This window comes from Acanthisitta chloris, unplaced genomic scaffold (assembly GCF_000695815.1).
Source record: "Acanthisitta chloris isolate BGI_N310 unplaced genomic scaffold, ASM69581v1 scaffold11688, whole genome shotgun sequence".
Lineage (NCBI taxonomy): Eukaryota > Metazoa > Chordata > Aves > Passeriformes > Acanthisittidae > Acanthisitta > Acanthisitta chloris.
Window position 1 is genome coordinate 16,764 of NW_008687643.1, and position 17,764 is coordinate 34,527.

The window sequence follows — 17,764 nt, forward strand, 5'->3', positions numbered from 1 at the left end:
GTGTCCCTGCCCAGGGCAGGGGGTTGGGACTAGATGATCTCTAAGGTCCATCCCAACCCCCGAAATTCTATGATTCTATGATGACTTAGCTCTGTGCATTAAGGAGGGAGAGAAATGCAGAGGCCACACAATACAAAAGTACCAAAGAAAACCCACCTCATGACAATTTGAGGGTGTAAGTGATCCCTGCAAATTGCACAGACCCAGTGTAGGCAGAACATCCCCATAAGAAGCCCTAAGCACTCATCTTTACAACACAGTGCTTATTTCTCATTGTTGCTTATGCAAGAAAAGCAAGTGCCAAATCTGCACGCACACTGTTTGTTTTCTGCTACAGCCACACATGAAGAGAAGTTGCACAGCACGCAGGAACGAATTATATTCCATACTGGGCTGGGCATGCTAAGGATATGCCCCACTGACATAGCAGGGGTTTTCTTAATACGAGGAAAATTAGATCCAAATGCCTTAACTACGATAAAATTTCTTGACAAATGCTACGTGAAACATCAATTCAGGTTACATATACTTTGCTTACAGAGAGAAAAAAAAAGTACGACTTTACTCTTAAAATATTTAACATTCAGAAATTAACATACGTCCAAAGAATATCTTGGATTGCTACAAAGTGTTAAACTGTTGTATATTGAATTAATCTGTAACTTCAAGCCCAGTAGTATAACTGGCATGCTAGAGAAATTGTTGGTGCTTTTCATAGTAAAAACCAGTTATTAGTATACCAAATTTACATGGTCCTACAGGCCTGAAAAGAGTGTGGAATGAGGAAGAGAAGGGATCAAGACTAAACTTCTATTCAGGAAAAATATTCAGAATAATTTTCTAAGTGACGACTATCATGAAACATTAATATTTGTTGAATCTATTTTCCTGATATAAATTCTAGTAAGAAAATACACCTACAGGAAAGCAAAGACAACCCATCAAAAAAAAAAAAAGAGCACAAAATTAAAATAAAGTCAAAAGATTTACAGCCTCAGAAGTAACAATGTAAAAATGAAGATAACACAAAGACTATTGGAGACTGGCAAATTTCTTCTTATTATTTCCAATAGCTTATAAAGCATTGCATACTTTGAAATAGAACACAAGTATCTCTAAACCAGAACTATTGTGAGAGAACTCCATGGATCTCACTCTTTTGATTGTGTGTGCAACTCTCTTTAATAGTAATGGGTCTTGGCCTTTTGCATCTCGGGGGAAGAATAAATTCATATGTTCACTTACTCAAAACTTTTTCCAAGATTTCTCTGAACTTGATTACTTTATCAATTTGCAATGCGTGAATTTCCTCAGTGATCAGGACAATAAATAACCATTGCAAACCATCAGCAGTGAACTGTCCCAGAATTACTAGTAAGTCTGCTTTACTGAGATTCATGTATTTGTTTCCCTTAACTAAGGAAATCTATAACTCTCTGGTGCCCTGAAATTATGGAACTGTACACCTTGATACTGCCTCAGCCTACAAACTTCTGAAAAAAAATATCAGAGCCTGATCACTTTCAAAAAAGACATTTTCCAGTCTTAATTAGCTCTATACTGTATCCAAACATTCTTAGCAAAGGTGGAAGCCTTTTTTTTTTCCACAATACTAATACAAAAAACAAACCGAGGCAACAGATTAGAGAAACTTCCTTCATGTGAAATGAAAATACCTTTACATGCTGACAAAAATTCTGCCACAGGAGGTCAAGAAGCAATTTATTTACTATGAAGGTGGATTCATTCTGAGATCCAAACTATCTACACTCTACACTGCAGTAGCAAAATATCCCCATTTTTTTTTCTGCAGTCATTATCAAAGAAGGATACACTAAGTTTTTTGTCTTCCAAATACAAAGACAATCATGATAGAAGTTCAAAATGCTTCAAGAAGCAAACGTAGCATGGTACCGTATTCTAAAGATATCTCTGAAACAGTATTGTTGGACTCAGTGATATTTTGTAATGTTCATATATTTTTTATTGAATAAAGCAGCTTTGAAGCTTATCAGGCACTGCCCAACAAAATATTTAGTCAAAAAAAAATCTATGAACTTTTTAAACTCTGAGCTAGTAGCTCAATATTCTGTACAAAGAAAACTGTAAAATATTTCATAGTTTTAATTCTCAAGCCAACTCTTGCTGGCTTCCTGTACATTTAAAAAAAAAAAACAAAACCCAAACAAACAAGAAAATTAATAACGAAAAATAATCATCAGGAAAAATATTCTCAGGCAAAAGAAAAAAAGAAGACAATGAAACAGGAAAGAAAAACAAGCTCCCTATGCTTGTGAGAAGACTACAGCCTAAAGAAAATTCAGTATTGCATAGCATAGTCTAAGAATTCAGCTTTCAGCAAACAGAAAGGGAAAAAGAAGAAGCAGTTTGGTACTGATAGTTTCCATCAATGATAGTTAGTCATCCAGTACTATGTACATTATTATACACTGTATGCCACTGAAAGTCCTGTTTTCTTCAGTCTTAAATATATTCTTAAAACAGGATTTTTCATCACCTAAACAAAACCCTTCCTGGCACTTTGCTATTACAATTACTCTGAACAACATACTGTAACTGAAGTCCTTTTAAAGTGTCCTTTAGAAATGAAAGTGCCATTCTGCTACATATCTTTCACCAGAAACCAAATAAAATCCACAAAGCTGTGTGTCTGGATCCACTGAGTGCAGCAACACTATTCCAAGACAGGTCATGACCACGAAATTCCAATAACCGAATGACACAGACCTCTTATACCTTGTGTCTGGATAATCCAATGTTCTAGCTGGTAAAGCTTCAGAAGTGGTCGTAAACAAGCACCATGCTTAAAGGCCTCTATGTCCCTGCAGGGAGATCAGGTTTGGATTTTTCTCTTGTGTTTTTCTTTTCTTAATTAAAAAAAAAAAAAAAAGCACTTCAGATTACAAACATACATTCACAGCTTAATACTGTGATCTCTCCCACTGCAGTTGTGAAGGAAATCTTTAGTCCCATCTGAAGACAGATAGCTTTGATACTGCAAATTCTTGAGTAAAGCTGAAAGGAGCCTTTTCTCTCCAGAGGCCTCAATGTTGTCAAATCATCTCTTTAGAAAAAAAACAAACAACCCAGAGTATTAAGATCTTCATCGCCTCTGCTGTGCATAAACTGGGTAGGCTAGTGTGACATTGAGAGAGTCATTGTGCTGCACAAGTGATGTGTGTTGATAATGTAGCACCAGTTCTTTAAGCGAATTGTACAAGTTATATGGCTCTGCAAATCCATACCCAGTAGGTGTTTTGTTGATCACACAGTGCTTTACTTCTCCATCCACCCTAAAAAAGGAAGCAAAACAACCAGTTTTTAGTTTGTGAGTACAATAAAATTAAGATAGAAAATAAGGAATTGGCAATAAATCTTAAGATGTTAGTCCGTACATAGAATTCCTCTTTGGTGGGAAAATGACAAAACCCCAGGTTTAGCCCAAATTCTCAGATGTCACGTTAGCTTAGGGCGGCAGGAGATAGCACAGAAAGGAATGCATCCATGCTCTGGTTTCCTTTCTGAGTGAGGCTCATCTGTGAGAGTGGTACAGGTTAGAGCTGTGTCACTCTGTACTCCCCTACAGAGAAACGGGAGAGGGACTCTTCATTAGGAACTACACTGATAGGACAAGGAGTAATGGGTACAGACTGAAAGAGGGGAAATTTAGATTAGATATTAGGAAGAAATTCTTTCCCATGAGGGTGGTGAGACACTGGCACAGGTTGCCTAGGGAGGCTGTGGCTGCCCCAACCCTGGCAGTGTTCAAAGCCAGGTTGGATAAAGCCTTGGGCAACCTGCTCTGGTGGGAGGTGTCCCTGCCCAGGGCAGGCGTTGGGACTAGATGATCTCTAATGTCCATTCCAACCCCTTAACAATCTATGACTCCATGAAATGGAGCAGCAGTAAGAAGGTCCTCAGGACTTGTTGGCCTGCTAGCAAGCCCAAGGCTCTAATGGGCATCATGCACACGCAGTTGTCTACCTGCCCTCAGCTCAAGGTAGGCCCCTCAAATGCTGGTTACATCATTCACAAACGTGGGTACATACACAACAGAGCAGGCATAGCAGCCTTGTTTGCTGCTCTCTCGAACCAGGAATGTTCCATCTCTCTTTCCCCGCAGCAGATTTTCAGCTTGGCTTCTGTTGATATTTCCCACATTCCATGTTCTCTCATCATGATGGGGCAAGTCCTCATCGTCTTCTACCATAGAGTATTGGCTGTCAAAATAGGAAAAGATGTGTTTGTGAAATGCATAGCAGAGCAAAGTCCATTAATTAAGTAGTCTTCATCTTATATTACTTACAAAACCAAAAAAGTCAATGATTAGTAAGGTGCCTCCCTGGTAAACCCAGGGAACTAATCCAAGTAATACTGCACCATTCAAACCAATGAACAGAACTAAAATACAAGCTCTGGTTCCTGTTTCTTTTAACAACACTCATGCAAATCTAAAGAAGAATATTAAAAGATGCTGTGCTATTTTTTCAGAATCTGCTGTGAGCTCTCCAGTACTTCTACCACTGTTCACTGTTTTTGGTAAATAGCAAGGCCCAACAAAATCAATACCCTCTGAGTCAGCTTCATTTCTAAAGACCAGAACACTTGGTCAGCAGTGAAAAACCATGCAATGTATCAACTGCAGCTGCTGCTTGGAGAAGCTGTGAGCAGTCGTACAGGTAGACAGATTAATTACTTATAGGGTAGATGGCTTTGTGGAAAGGGTGCAAGAGTAGAGTGCTTTTCCTCCCTCTCCTTATAAGCAGATTATGAGAAGAGCATGTAATATAAGGTCTTCTCTACCAAAAGAGCCACCAACTATAAAGCTGACTCAGAGTTATGAGAACCCTCTGAGCTGAAGCCCACCATGAAAGAAGATGCCTCTGGTTCAGCCGTCTGGACATCACTTTGTTTCCAGAGCTTCCCACTCCCCCAGCAGCCTGCACTAGTGGGCCCTGCCTCTCCTGCTCAGCTTGCAATCAGTCTGTGTTTGGCTAATGCACTTATTCTCTCTGTAATAGGTTTTTAATCAGTTTTCCTTGGTCTAAGGAAAGATGACTTCTCACTCATCCATGGTTCTGTCTTTCTGAAGATTCTCAAAGTACTCTACAGAAATCAGCAGCCTCAGAATTACATTTTTCATGAAGAAAAATAGTTCTTTTGTTTCAGATAACACTCTCTAGGTCCCTTATCCTATCATACTTCTTTGACCTGCATGATATTCAAATGCATTCGGCAATGTCTCTATTTTCAAACAACATCTAGAGAAAGTGATTCCTGTTTTTCATCCAGCTCATTATATTGGCATTTTTTCTGCATTGCAACTTTAGAAAAAAAGTCATATACTGAAAGTTCAAGCCTGAGCTCTTACCAGACTCACTGGCAGGAGAGTCACAGAGTGAAAGAACATGAATATTTTTTTCAAACAGTTTCACTTACTATTTTGATGCTAGACTAAACCCATGGCACAGCATTGTTCTTTGTCCACTGCTTAAGTGATAAAAGTACCATTGGAAACAGGTGCCTAAATATCTTACATCATATCATCTTTGAGTTGTTCAAAGACTGAGAGAACAACGTGGCTTTGAAACGTGTATGCCATTTTAATCTCCTGCTTCTACCACAGAAGAGATGTACAATTTCCAGGATAACAGTAGGAGACTCAATAAACCAAGCCAAATTAAAACAGATGTGGACAAAGCTAGAATGTAAATCCACTAAGGAGTCATTGTCACTCTGCTGCTTTTGTTGTGTATTCAACCAGGCAGCATAAAAGGCATGCATGAGAAACTACACAGGCAGGAAATGTTGATACAAATACTACTGAGACAACTTGGGTTTTCTAGTTCTTCATTCTTCACTGTTACTACACTGGAGATATTATTTCGTGTCTTCCTTTTGTTTAAATGTGGTCTATGTTCACACCACCCAGGAATGCAATGAAATGTATTCATTAGCCTAGTCCCTGTCAGAACCTATAGTGAACTAACTTGCTTGAAATGACAGAATACTATCCTGCCCTTTGCCCGAAAAGTTAAATAGAACCACAAAACTGGAGAAGAACCACTCCTCAGCATATACATATCTATCATCCCCAACAGCAATGTGATATACTGGTATGGGTACCACTATACTAGATAACACCATGGTACTAAAGCCTGACATTTGGAAAAAATCTGCTCATGACATCTCTCTAAGGCACTAACACCTCACAAACTTAATTTTGCTGGTAAGAATAAAGACACATTTCAGTGCTTTGCTATATTAACTTGAGTATGCACGTCCCTGAAAAATGGAGAGTAGGGAGTGAGACAGAAACCTGTCTGCAACTTGCATTATGTAGGCTGTATTGTTGCTGCAGACCTAGGCTTGAGATTTCCTCTGTGTGGAGGTCCAAGAATTAAGTTTGCTTTATCTCACTTTTGCATAAGACGATTTGAAACACCAGAAATATTTAAATATTTCAATACTCACTCTTCTGCATTTTCATTTCCAAGCCATTCATTGAGCTTCTTCTGCCGGACACCTTTCTGAGTCAGCCACCTGGACAATAATTGCAAATACAATGATATTTTAGTCACAAACATTGGATATCATTAAAAAAAACCCAAACAACTTAAACCCAAATTTGTTAATTTGTGATACTCACATCAAGTACTGATCTCTTGTCTTCCTCAGCTGGATGAGGTCTGGCTTAATGCTATTCATACGCTTGTCTATCTCTCTGTATTCAGCTGCTTGCTTCTTCAAATCCTCTTCTAATCTGCGCCTGCTGTCCACAATTTCACTTATCCGAGACTTCAGCTTTTCATAGTTGTGCATAATTCTGAATGGAATAATGTGCTGGGTTACACTCTGATCTCTTATTCATAACTTTATAATCTGCTATTTAGAGGTGCAGACGCTTAAGAGAACAGATTACGTCTCTAGATGTGGCTATATATTTTGCAAGTTCACATTTACCCTATTTGAGGCTTCTTTCCTTACAACTGAACAACTTTAAGCTTGTCATCTTGCTTCAGCTTTAGGCAGACACGGCATTGTTTGCTCTTTTCAAAAATAATACAATTTTTCATGCAAAACCAAATACTGACCTTTGTATTTCTTTTTCATTTCCTTCCCGTTTAAATTTCTCAATGTACTCCTTGCTGTATCTTTCTTGTGTTTGGCACTGCTCCTCAAATATTTTTATTGTTTCATTAAATGCCTCAATAGCTGTTCTTTTCATTTGAATTTCCTGAAAATAAATAATTGTTATTACAGTTGTTATCAGACAACGGGGATGATTTATTGGTTTGTATCACAGAAACACTTTGGTATATTGTAAAAGACTTCAATATCCCTCTACCAAAATGCATTCTGTCTGCAAAGCCTTATGGCTTTGCAGACCACAGGCCTGTGTCAAAGACTACCACGATAAGCTTTCCATGCTGAGATTTATCAAGAAAGTAAAACTGATAGAAAAAGAACGTTACAATCTTTTCTCTGTATAAATAAATATTATTCGTGATGCTTTGAGCCTTATGGCAATGCACTTTGTCCTTTGTATAGACTAATGTCCTTAGAGGTTTTCTGAAATTCAAGGTGTAGCACCCTGGCCTGGACAGGTCTCAAGAGGTCCTCTATCCTATCCTCCTGCCCCTACATACCTACTTGATAGTCAAGTCTTAAGTCATTAGTTCAAGTTGCCAGCAGTTCTCCACTTTCCTTCTACTATTTTTAGGCAGATTTCCTGCACATTGTAAGCAGCAGTCTTGACTCTGTGCCTGTAAAACTGCACTAATTCACTAGCACTTCAAGATGAGGCTAATTAAGCTGCAAGAAGGACAGAGGCAGCTTTTCATTTCTGCACTGTATCTACACACATCATCTCTCTATCCTGCATAGTAAGCCATTCTGTTCAAAAATCAGCAATAAAATGCAATTCTTCCCTGCAAATATGTCTTGAAAAAGCATAACTCAACTTGATGAGGTCAGTATGCAGAAGTGCTGGTAAATCAAGATAGCTCTGTACTTGCTTTGGATGGAGTTGTCAGGCACAGGGTGGGTAAGTTTATAGGTGGTGGCTGTCCAAACATGAGTAAGCAATTCTACTACTCTGAGTAAGCACATCAGGTGTGCTTCCTCTTTCGGGCAAAGGCAGTGGTGGGGGAAGGGAGGAGGAGGAGGAGGAGGGAGGAGGAGTAAGATGGCACTGTGAATTCACAATGGTATTCTTCGAAATCTACAAAGTCTCCCACTCTCCCTTCAGTTTCTAATCTAGCTCACCTGAGATGTTCTTGTGTAGTCTTCATAGAGTCTGTCATATTCTCTGCTTTTTTCTTGGAACTGGGTATTATATTCGTGTAATTTCTTTCCCACAGCTTCAATGCTATCCTCTTTAACAACCTGATCCTGGAATGATGAGCAGAAGGAAAGATACTCCGTAACGAAACAATTATATTGCAGAGATTTTCCGGATAAAACTGCTTTAAAATGCCTAGATAATTACATGGAAATGCGATTCCTCTTTCATCAATACAGAGATATAGTGCAATAAATGCATAATATGCAAATGAGAAATTAATGACAAAAAGCAATTTTGCATTGCAAGTGTTTAGCTTTATACTGAAAACTATGTATTTCATCACTGAGTGGGATATTTATTAACATATTTATTTCTTAATAATGTTTCTGCAGTATTTAAAGTTTCAGTTATTTATATGCAAAGTCTGGAGTTGGTTTTAAACAAAAATATCAGGTTTTATATCCACTTTATATTTTCAAATATTAGCAGAGCTGAAGTTCTAAATGGTAAATGACTTCCCAGTCTGCAGTAATTTCTCTGTATTTAAGCGAAACACAAAGAAAATAGGCTAAATTACCTGCTGGTACTTAGACACTGGATACAGTAATTTTACATCCAGTTTAGGATTATACTGGGCTAGAGATTCATTCCGGTAGTGGTTGATTAGCTCGACCACGGAGTTGAAAGTTAATGGGTCAGAAAAGCCGTATTTTCCATCCCGATGAAAAATTTTGATTAATTTGTTATTTCCTCCTTTCCTGCAAATAAAGTATGTTGCAAAGTTAGGCATACTTCAGGCACCATTTCCTAAAGAACACTGCATGCTAAATGCAGTCGTTGCATTTTACCACCAAGCAATACAGACCTGGTGTGACCCATCTCACCTTAGCGTAAGTGTGTAGTCCCCATGCATTTTGGTGGAAGCATCTCGTACCAAAAAGGTACCATCAGCAGTGTCTCGAAGCTTCTCGTTTACTTCTTCTCTGAAATGAAAGCAAAAGCAACCAATCGTTTCAGTTACTCCTCACAGAGCTCTAAATTCTTCTCTTTCAAAGTGACTGGGTTTTAGAAGCCTTATAGATCTCCACACTAATAAATGCAGCTATTTAATAGCTTATTTTAAATTACTGGAGAACAACTGGGATATAAAAATGGCATAGTCTTTGTCCTCTCAATGCTGTGCAAAATTATTATTCATGCAAAGGTCTTTCTGCTTGTTCATACAAGCCCCTACAATTGGAACAGCCAGTGCTGGTCTAATGTACCTATATATAGTACAGTTAAAAATGTTACTAATATATGGCACTTGTTAGTCTGACTTTTTGACTGCTGCCCCTACAGTGGAGGTTCTGGATGAAAGACAAGTAGAAAATACGTGTTTCTTGGTGCTGTCCCTTCACACTAGCATTTCATACAGCTGCCTTAAAGTAACAGGACAATCATTTCACATACTACATCCTAATTGAGTGCCTGTAACTTTTTAGTCATGTTTGGAATAAAACCAACTGTAATTTGTTTGTGTTGGGAAATATCCTAAAAACAGCTCTTAGGACTGTAATTTTTCTACACCTGAAGCACAATACACATACACAGAACAGCACAGCAAGAACATAAAGCCAAACATAAGAAATAAATGTCCCCAGCTGATTTACCTTGAGATATCTCCCCAGTACCATTCAGCGTCTTGTAATGACATGTTGTTATTCATGCTATTGTTAGTTACGGTATTAGGTTTCGGTGGCTTAGGAGGCAGTGCTGCAAATGAAAGGGGAAAAAAAGTTGATTATAACTCACTGAAAACAGGACCATATATTCCTTGAAATTACAGATTATTACAGGAATTCTGTGATTCTAGGAATGAGAAAAAAAAAAAGAGAATGGCTATAAAACAGAGTTGTCCATCACTAACAGTTTTAAAGGACATTAGAGGAATCAAGATATTGTACTGGAAACAATGTAATTCAAAATAAAGTTGCACTGTTTCAAAAAACTGTTACTCTTACAGTTAGGCAAAATATAACACCACACTCATCTCCTCCTCCTGTGAAGAAAGCGTCTGAGAGACAAAAATCTGAAGTTTGCTTTCACCTTCTTCCATTATCTCCAGGTGAACACAAATAACAAAACATGCCCATTGTTTTTAATCCCCCTATGTAATGATCTCAGAGGAATTTTGCTGCTTCCTTACCTAGAAGCTGAGTATTAAAAGATGCAAACCCACAGCAATACTGTATATTTGAAGAATTGGGTTTTTGTGATCCTCAGCATTCTGTGTAATGATTTGCAAATAAACCCCCCAAAAACAACCAAACAGTTTAAGAAACCCATCTGTGACTCAAATATCCCTTGTGTTAATCTTAGTATTCTACAGAATAAATTGTGTTCCAAATGCCAGGACTGATGAAAACCCACATCCCCCTTTCCTCAATGTCAAAGCTGCATACGTATACCAGTGGGTGCCAGGGAAGATACTGCAGCACTGACTTAGTAACAAGGAGGGGACTACATTGGAATCAGGATTAAAAATCAACTCAGCTCTTTTAGTTCTCCAGCAAGTACATAATTTCTGTCCTGTATATTACCATCAGGCTCAAAAGAGAATGTTTTTAAAGTTGCAGTGAATATCAGGATAGCACAATATTCCCACTTGATATGAAAAAAAATGATGCTATAACAGGTATTCAGTTAACATTGCTAGATTTTAAAAATATTTTTCCTTGAAACAATCCAAAGCAATGTTTTGTAATCACTGTTTCAGGAAATAAGAGTGTCACTACAGCATCTTCTTGTAGTCACAGTGTGGAACAGAGAGAGCAAAAAAAAAATAAAAATAAAAGAAATACAATGATATAATAGCAGGACTGAAACTACATCTGACATAGTAAAATAAAAGGAGAAACAGGTCAATTCAGTAAAAATTCAATTAAGTAAGCAGACAGATATTTCAATATGTTAAGATTCTAATTACTATAACCATGCACTACACCACAATTTAATTCCAGTTTCTGAAAAAAAAAAAAGGAAAACTATTCTATCAATAACAAAGTAAAGAAATACGACATATCCAATAAGAAATTTTCAGCAGCTATTGCAAAGACCAAAATTAATTAACTCTTCTATAATAAGACTGCAGTTTTACCTGGTGGATCCATTTCTATGTAAAACATCAAGTCTGTGCCACAATTTATATCTGTCTTAGGATATTCTATATCCAGTTCTTCCATATTCCAAACAGTATTGTACATTTGTATGAGTTTCACTGAGTAAGCTCAGACACAAGGAAAGAGTCAGGCTCTCTTTGTAATGGTGTCTTGGAATTCATTTTAAAACCTATAAGGGGCTGCACTGTAACCTATTACATCATAATCCTCAGCCAATCATGTCAAAATAATGTCACCAAACCACTCCTGCTTCCTCATTTTGTTCTACATCAATCTTAAAACAATTTCAGTTTTGGAAAGAATCTACATTTAGCAGAACTGCAACATAAACCTGGTGTTACACACAAAAGGAGCAAGTGGGCTCTCCTTGCCTGTGTTCACAGCTCCTTTTCCTGACTTTGCAGCATGGTACAGTCCAATCCTGGCAGGATGACAAAAGGCTGATATGCTGCAGCACGTAGCTCTTACACACACGCGCACACAACACACACACAGACACACACACAGGGCAGCTCCCTTTAGAAGCAGGTTGGTCACATCCCAGTTGCATTCCCTTGCTTGGATGCCTGAAGTTTACCATTCAAAGAGCTTTAAAGGGATTCTAGACCTACTGTACATATTAAAGATGCAGAGCATGACTCTGTGTGTGTCTATCAGTTACACACTCATTTTACACATACACAGATATATATATATATATCTCCACAAAATGAAATACCATGTTTTTAAACTGTGCAGATTTCTACTATTTTAATGGACACACAAGTCTGACAGAGTTGATATTATTTAAAATGTGCTTACTGCAGAGATGTCTCCCTCTCTTATCATTATGCAATAAAGCACAATCCAAATCAATCCAGATGAAATAATTTTGAAATCAAAAAACCAAATATTGTGATCATATGTTCAGCAGACTTGCACAAACCATGGAAGAACTGAGCAAGATCTTGAAAAGTGGTTCTGCTGGACATAAAAAAGCCTGTCTGCTGGCATACAGCAAGACTTAGTCTGCCTTTTCACACTGTTTCTTTACCCTGTTCTCACTGAGGTATTTATGAAGTTAATTGTTTTTAAAAGCAAAAATCCCTTGTCAGTGTCTCCTTCCTCACTTGACTTTATGTCATCAGTATCCTCCTACCATTTAGAAATATTCCTTGTTAACACCCGCCATCACTGACTGTTACTCTCTCAGATCTCTTGGAATAAACAAGCACAGAACACACTATTAATTCCAGAGCAGAATGCTATGCAAAGCAATGTGAATGCTTTATACTTGCTATAATCTATGGGGGGAAAAAACCAGAGACCAAAAATAACCACAACAAAGAGTAGCTGTAGCAACTATCTGTGCCTGCATTACAAGAAATCCTGGTGCAGATGAAATGTGCTCTATCTCATAAATACTCATTAACAAAATTAACACAATTTATATGCTTCCCAAATATTTTGCACATATAACCCTCCCTCGACCCCCCCATCTGTGCCCCTCAGCAGGTTACCCCTTTTAGACAAGTATCAACATACATGAGGGTGTCTGGAGCACCAGCATCTACAAAAAGATGCATGCTAGTTTGCTTCATACATAACAAGCTTAAATTCATTTCTGAAGTAGACTCCTCTCCCCTCCCTGTTTAGGTAGACATGCTCCAAAGATTCCTTCCATTTCCAAAATGAAACAGGATACTTAAAATCATCCCAGACACAAGTCTAAACACTGAACTTGGAGGTTTAGCCCACCTGCTACCCAAACAGAGTAGTTGCCAAGGTAATTATTTAAATTAAGTTACAAAGATTTCCTACATTGCTGCATTTACGTCTCATGTGGGATCAGTAAGTTTTTTTTTATCCCACTGAATACTTTCAGGAAAAATTACTTCACTAGGGTTTCACTGGTGGCCCAATTTAGGACTGAACAAACTTGTATAATCAGGTTAGTGCTCAGCTCAGACTAGCCTAGCCTGCAGGCAGGAAAAGACAGGAGGCAGATAGGCTATTCCCCATTCCATATATAACCTGCAGAGGTACTGAAGTACTCGACTAATTTAATTCATGTACCTTAAGACCATTAAAGCTCTACCTGGTAATCAGTTACAGTACAGTACTTCCACCAGATGATGAAGAAAACACACACAGAAATTCAAAATCACTTACTTTGTAAATTATGCATCGCAAATGATCACCCTTGTAATATAGCCTGAAAATACAATCCAATAGCCTGAAAAAATAATTGGTTTCCTCTTATAAAAATCTTGCTTAAAAAAAAAACCAACCTAAAACTTCCTTTTCCTAGGAAGCTTCTCTGAAGCAATGAAGGAAAAAATATTCTGAAAAAGAGGTTGCTCTGTTTTCCAACCAATATGCCATAAAAATCCCTGAAAGAGCTGTAACATGCAGTGAGAAAAATCCAAGCCTTCTCTCTCTTCTTAACTGCTTAAAGCTCTGTGCTGTGCAGAAGCTATCCACTTACTCCGGTTCATCATTAAAAAGTGAACCTGACTTCAGTACTGTGAAAAAAAAAAAAAAGAAACCACCACCCTCAGTAGCTTGCACGTCTCTCTCAGATAAAGATCTCAGTTTCATGATTAACTTGGGCAGGTTCAAATATTTGCTGAGCCAGGGATTTCAGGTGGGGGAGGGGAGCCAGAGTCAAAGTAAAAGTTGCCATCGGCTAACAAGTGGCCAACGCAGGGCTAACTTTCTCATTTTAGCGAAGTAAATGAGAAGACCATTGTAAGAGGCCTTAAAATAGTCTCTGTCACTGGCTGCTGCGTGCGATGCCGAAGTCAAGAAAAGCAACATGAACAGCCCAATGCAGGAAGTGGCTAAGAGCAGAAAAAAACCGTACGAGAATCAAAATTTTCCTTGAAAAGAGCCTCATCCCTCAGAGCTGCCCTGTGCAAGCAGAGAAGCCTGCTTGCAAGCACAGCATCACCTCCTACACACTTATGATGGATCACAAATGCAGGTGCTGCTTCAAGACCCTTAGTTTGATGCTGTGAGGCTTTTTATCCATTCCCTATAAACTGAAAATGCTAGAAGAAACACCTGTCTGCATCCATGGTGTTTACCAGTATGTCGGCATTATTCATTTCTTGGGAAAAGAGACTGGACAGAGAGGGAGAGGTTTAGGTAAAATTTATTTTCCTTGTCTTAGTGTTTAGTGCAGAACAGACTTGCAGCAACGGAAGAGCCTGCACCCCTCTGCCTACAGAGGTTAACTTCTTCATCAGCTAAACTTCTACAAGGAAATAAATTCAAAGTGAAAGGAAAAGCAGACACAATATTTAACTCAGAGTAAAAGAGAAGGGGATTAAAATTTTCCTCTCACTTGCTGCAAATAGCGAGAATTTCTACTAGCTGCGTTCTTTGAGATCTGCCTGTTGCTCCGTATTGCAAATAGCATGGAAAAGTTTTTGCCTCACTCACACTCCACCTACCAAAATCCTTCTATGCTACAAACCATCACTTGTACCTAAATAAAGAAATTCCAGATATCTCCAGTACATTTCTGACATTTTACAGTTGATTGATTAGCTTCACCTATAACAATCCCTTGCTTCTCTAGTTTTAGCCTTTGCCTACTTGAGTGATTGTCGGTTCTAAATATAATTTTAAGCAGCAGAGTCATAAAGGTACAGCCTACTTCAAATGGAGATGGCAACCTGTGTTTCTGAACTAATCCAGCTTTGAACTGCAGATGATATGACTCTTTACTGCTGAAATTACAGAAGGGGTTGATAACACTTCTTGGTTTATAGAGCCATGATACAGATGCATATTCTCGAAGGAGAAAAGACAACCCAAACCTGTTGCACTGAATTTTTCAATCATTTTAAAAAAGCACAGGTACCCAACACAGGGATAATGAGCTCCTAATTGTCCTGCAGAAGGGAATCAAGTATCTTGTAAAAAAAAAAAAAAGACACTGGCATGTACATACATATGTATTTTCAAATATTGCCCGGTCTTAACCTTTTATTTAAATTTAAACTTCAAAACTTTGAGTGGTGCCCACTGAATCTGCAGCCTAATAATATTTTCAGCCATACTCAGTGTTCTTCTGTTAAGATAGTACATTTTTCCTAAAAAATGCTGTATGAAGCAGGAAAATAACTGATCAGATTAGACATGCCTGCATGTGGTTACTTACATAATTACATACAAATACACACACACATGTTATCAGTCTGTAAAGAATTCTAATAACATCACACATGTTGTTTCACTTCTACCAAATACTTTCAATTAGGTATTGAGAAACATAAAGCACAGACTAGTGTCAAAACTTAAACCAAGAACACAGTATTCCCAGGTACGGTGGTTAACCAGCTTTATGCTTTCCGTTAGCTCAGGGATGAAGCTGATTTTTATTAGCTTAGAAGGGGAGCCCTCTGCCGGGTGAGCCACAGACCCACAGCATCCATCCCTGCTGTCCTCCATCCACTCTCTTCCTGGGACACACTGTCCTCCGCAAGCTCCAAACCACGCTCAGCGCTGCTCATTCTCCAGCCAAGACTGACCACGATGCAGGAAAGCCCTGACAAGGGAGAGCGTTCCTACACATTTATGTCCCCAGGACATTACTGACAGGGCTGTGGTCTCAGCCTGACCACTGTAGCAGCCCACAGGAGCTTTAAGTTCAATTCCAACACCTGACCAGCCTTTACACTCCCCTGTTCTGGCTGTTACGCTACCACACTTGCTAATATCTTGTGTAGCTAAAAGCAAAGTGTCTGCACCTTGGTAATACTTACAGGATTTCCACCCCATCCCCAACAAGTGAGCAGTTATATGTAAGACAGTCTTACTACCTCGCTCATTCTTACCTATGACCCTGTGACTAGTAAGGCCTACCTCTTCAGGCTTAGAACTGCAATATTTCACAGTTTGAGACATTATTTACAACGTTATGTACAAGCCTGGGAAACGTGGATAAACTAGGATAGACAGCCTTGACAAAGCAGCTCAGCTTGAGTCAGTGCACAGGCTGTTAGAGGCTTTGATTCGTCCATAAGACAAGGCAGCTCTTTCCTGTATCTGCAGTAGCTCTTCCTCTGATCTTCACCAGCAACACTGCCAGCTCCCCACATCCCCTTGCTCTCTTGCCATGTCCCCCTTCCTCTTTGCCTTCCTGAGATAATACAGACCTTAACCTCAAACACCCAAAGCCCCTCCATGCTCTCTGACACATCCTCAGTTCCAGAGAGGAACCCTATCTCCCTGAACTCTCACCCAAAATCACCTCCCACCTCTCCCATCATTCCACCTTTCTCTGCATGACCTACCTTCCCAGCTACTAGCTCCAAACTCACCGTGCTGCCCTGAGCACTTGCCAAGTCCCATGGACAGCTCTGGGATCTGCACCCAAGGCAAGCTTCCTCCAGACAGAAAAGCCAGGAGCCTTTAAGACCCTTGACAATTAATTGAAAAAGACACTAGTCTTCTATAGCTATAAATACAGCCTATTTCTCAATATTTACCTTCACAAGTCTGAAAGAAGTGTGAGATTCTGTGAGATATCAGCAGCACTGTTTGCTAAAATGTTACAATTATTTTCTTCTAATAGCACCTTTTTGAATAGCATATTTAGACACACTTGGTTTCTGACTGCAAAATCATCATTAGTCTTTAAATTAATGCCTGTGTAGCTGTATGTCAAGTTAGGGTGTTCAAACACGATGTGAAATCATCTAGCTTGCCCACTAAACACTATCTTTTGGCTCTTCTAGTCATAAATTTGAAGAATGAGGCAGGAATCAGACAACTGATGTAGTTTTCTCCAGTAACATTACTTTGTCTTCACCTACTATGCATGAATCTATGACTCTCTGAACAGGCATTGTAGCTTTAATACTTTAACGTTTGTAGAGGACTAAGCAGTATTCTGATTCTCAAACTAAAATGCATAGTTTGCTGACAAACACTTTGACAGAGAAAAAAATCAACAATCCAGTTGTTCTGTGACAAAACAAGTAATGGTCTATGAGTAACACCTCTTTATGCCTCATGGCATGCAAAGCATCACTCTAGCTAAAAGATGTCCAATTAAACAATACTCAATTTAAGATACTAATTTTAAGATACAATAAGATATAAAGTCCAGCTGCTTACTTTCTATTGCTTTCAGGCAAGAAGGATAATTAGTGGGTGATGTGGTAAGAAATAAACCCCACAGTTGTGCAAAGATCTCCCTATTCAGATCAGTTATCTCCAACCCTGCACTTAACGCATGTAAGTACTGCGTAAGATACCACTAGAACTGCATGCACAGCTTGTTTCAGACAGAATGTTCTCA

At 38.7% G+C, this 17,764-nt stretch overlaps 1 protein-coding gene and 1 long non-coding RNA gene across 4 annotated transcripts in view; both read right to left on the bottom strand.

Moving 5' to 3' along the window:
- LOC103807942 overlaps positions 1-863 on the bottom strand; it is a 1,227-nt gene extending 364 nt beyond the window's left edge. The window contains exon 1 of the long non-coding RNA XR_624784.1: positions 86-863. This is a non-coding gene — a long non-coding RNA (uncharacterized LOC103807942). The remainder of the gene's footprint in view (positions 1-85) is intronic.
- A 1,815-nt stretch (positions 864-2,678) lies between these two features.
- Positions 2,679-17,764, bottom strand: part of PIK3R1 (phosphoinositide-3-kinase, regulatory subunit 1 (alpha)) — a 53,114-nt gene continuing 38,028 nt past the window's right edge. Inside the window, exons 1-10 of one of the 3 annotated variants that reach the window (XM_009080695.1) lie at positions 13,621-13,636; positions 9,961-10,063; positions 9,193-9,291; positions 8,886-9,066; positions 8,290-8,415; positions 7,116-7,258; positions 6,671-6,847; positions 6,496-6,564; positions 4,071-4,241; positions 2,679-3,314 (exon numbers count right to left, since the gene is read on the bottom strand). In XM_009080695.1, coding sequence (XP_009078943.1) covers positions 3,125-3,314; positions 4,071-4,241; positions 6,496-6,564; positions 6,671-6,847; positions 7,116-7,258; positions 8,290-8,415; positions 8,886-9,066; positions 9,193-9,291; positions 9,961-10,063; positions 13,621-13,636 — 1,275 coding nt within the window. In that variant the 3' untranslated portion in view covers positions 2,679-3,124. Of the gene's footprint in view, positions 3,315-4,070; positions 4,242-6,495; positions 6,565-6,670; positions 6,848-7,115; positions 7,259-8,289; positions 8,416-8,885; positions 9,067-9,192; positions 9,292-9,960; positions 10,064-11,447; positions 11,554-13,620; positions 13,637-17,764 lie in introns of those variants that run through there. The other 2 variants (XM_009080694.1, XM_009080693.1) reach the window with 2 other exon arrangements.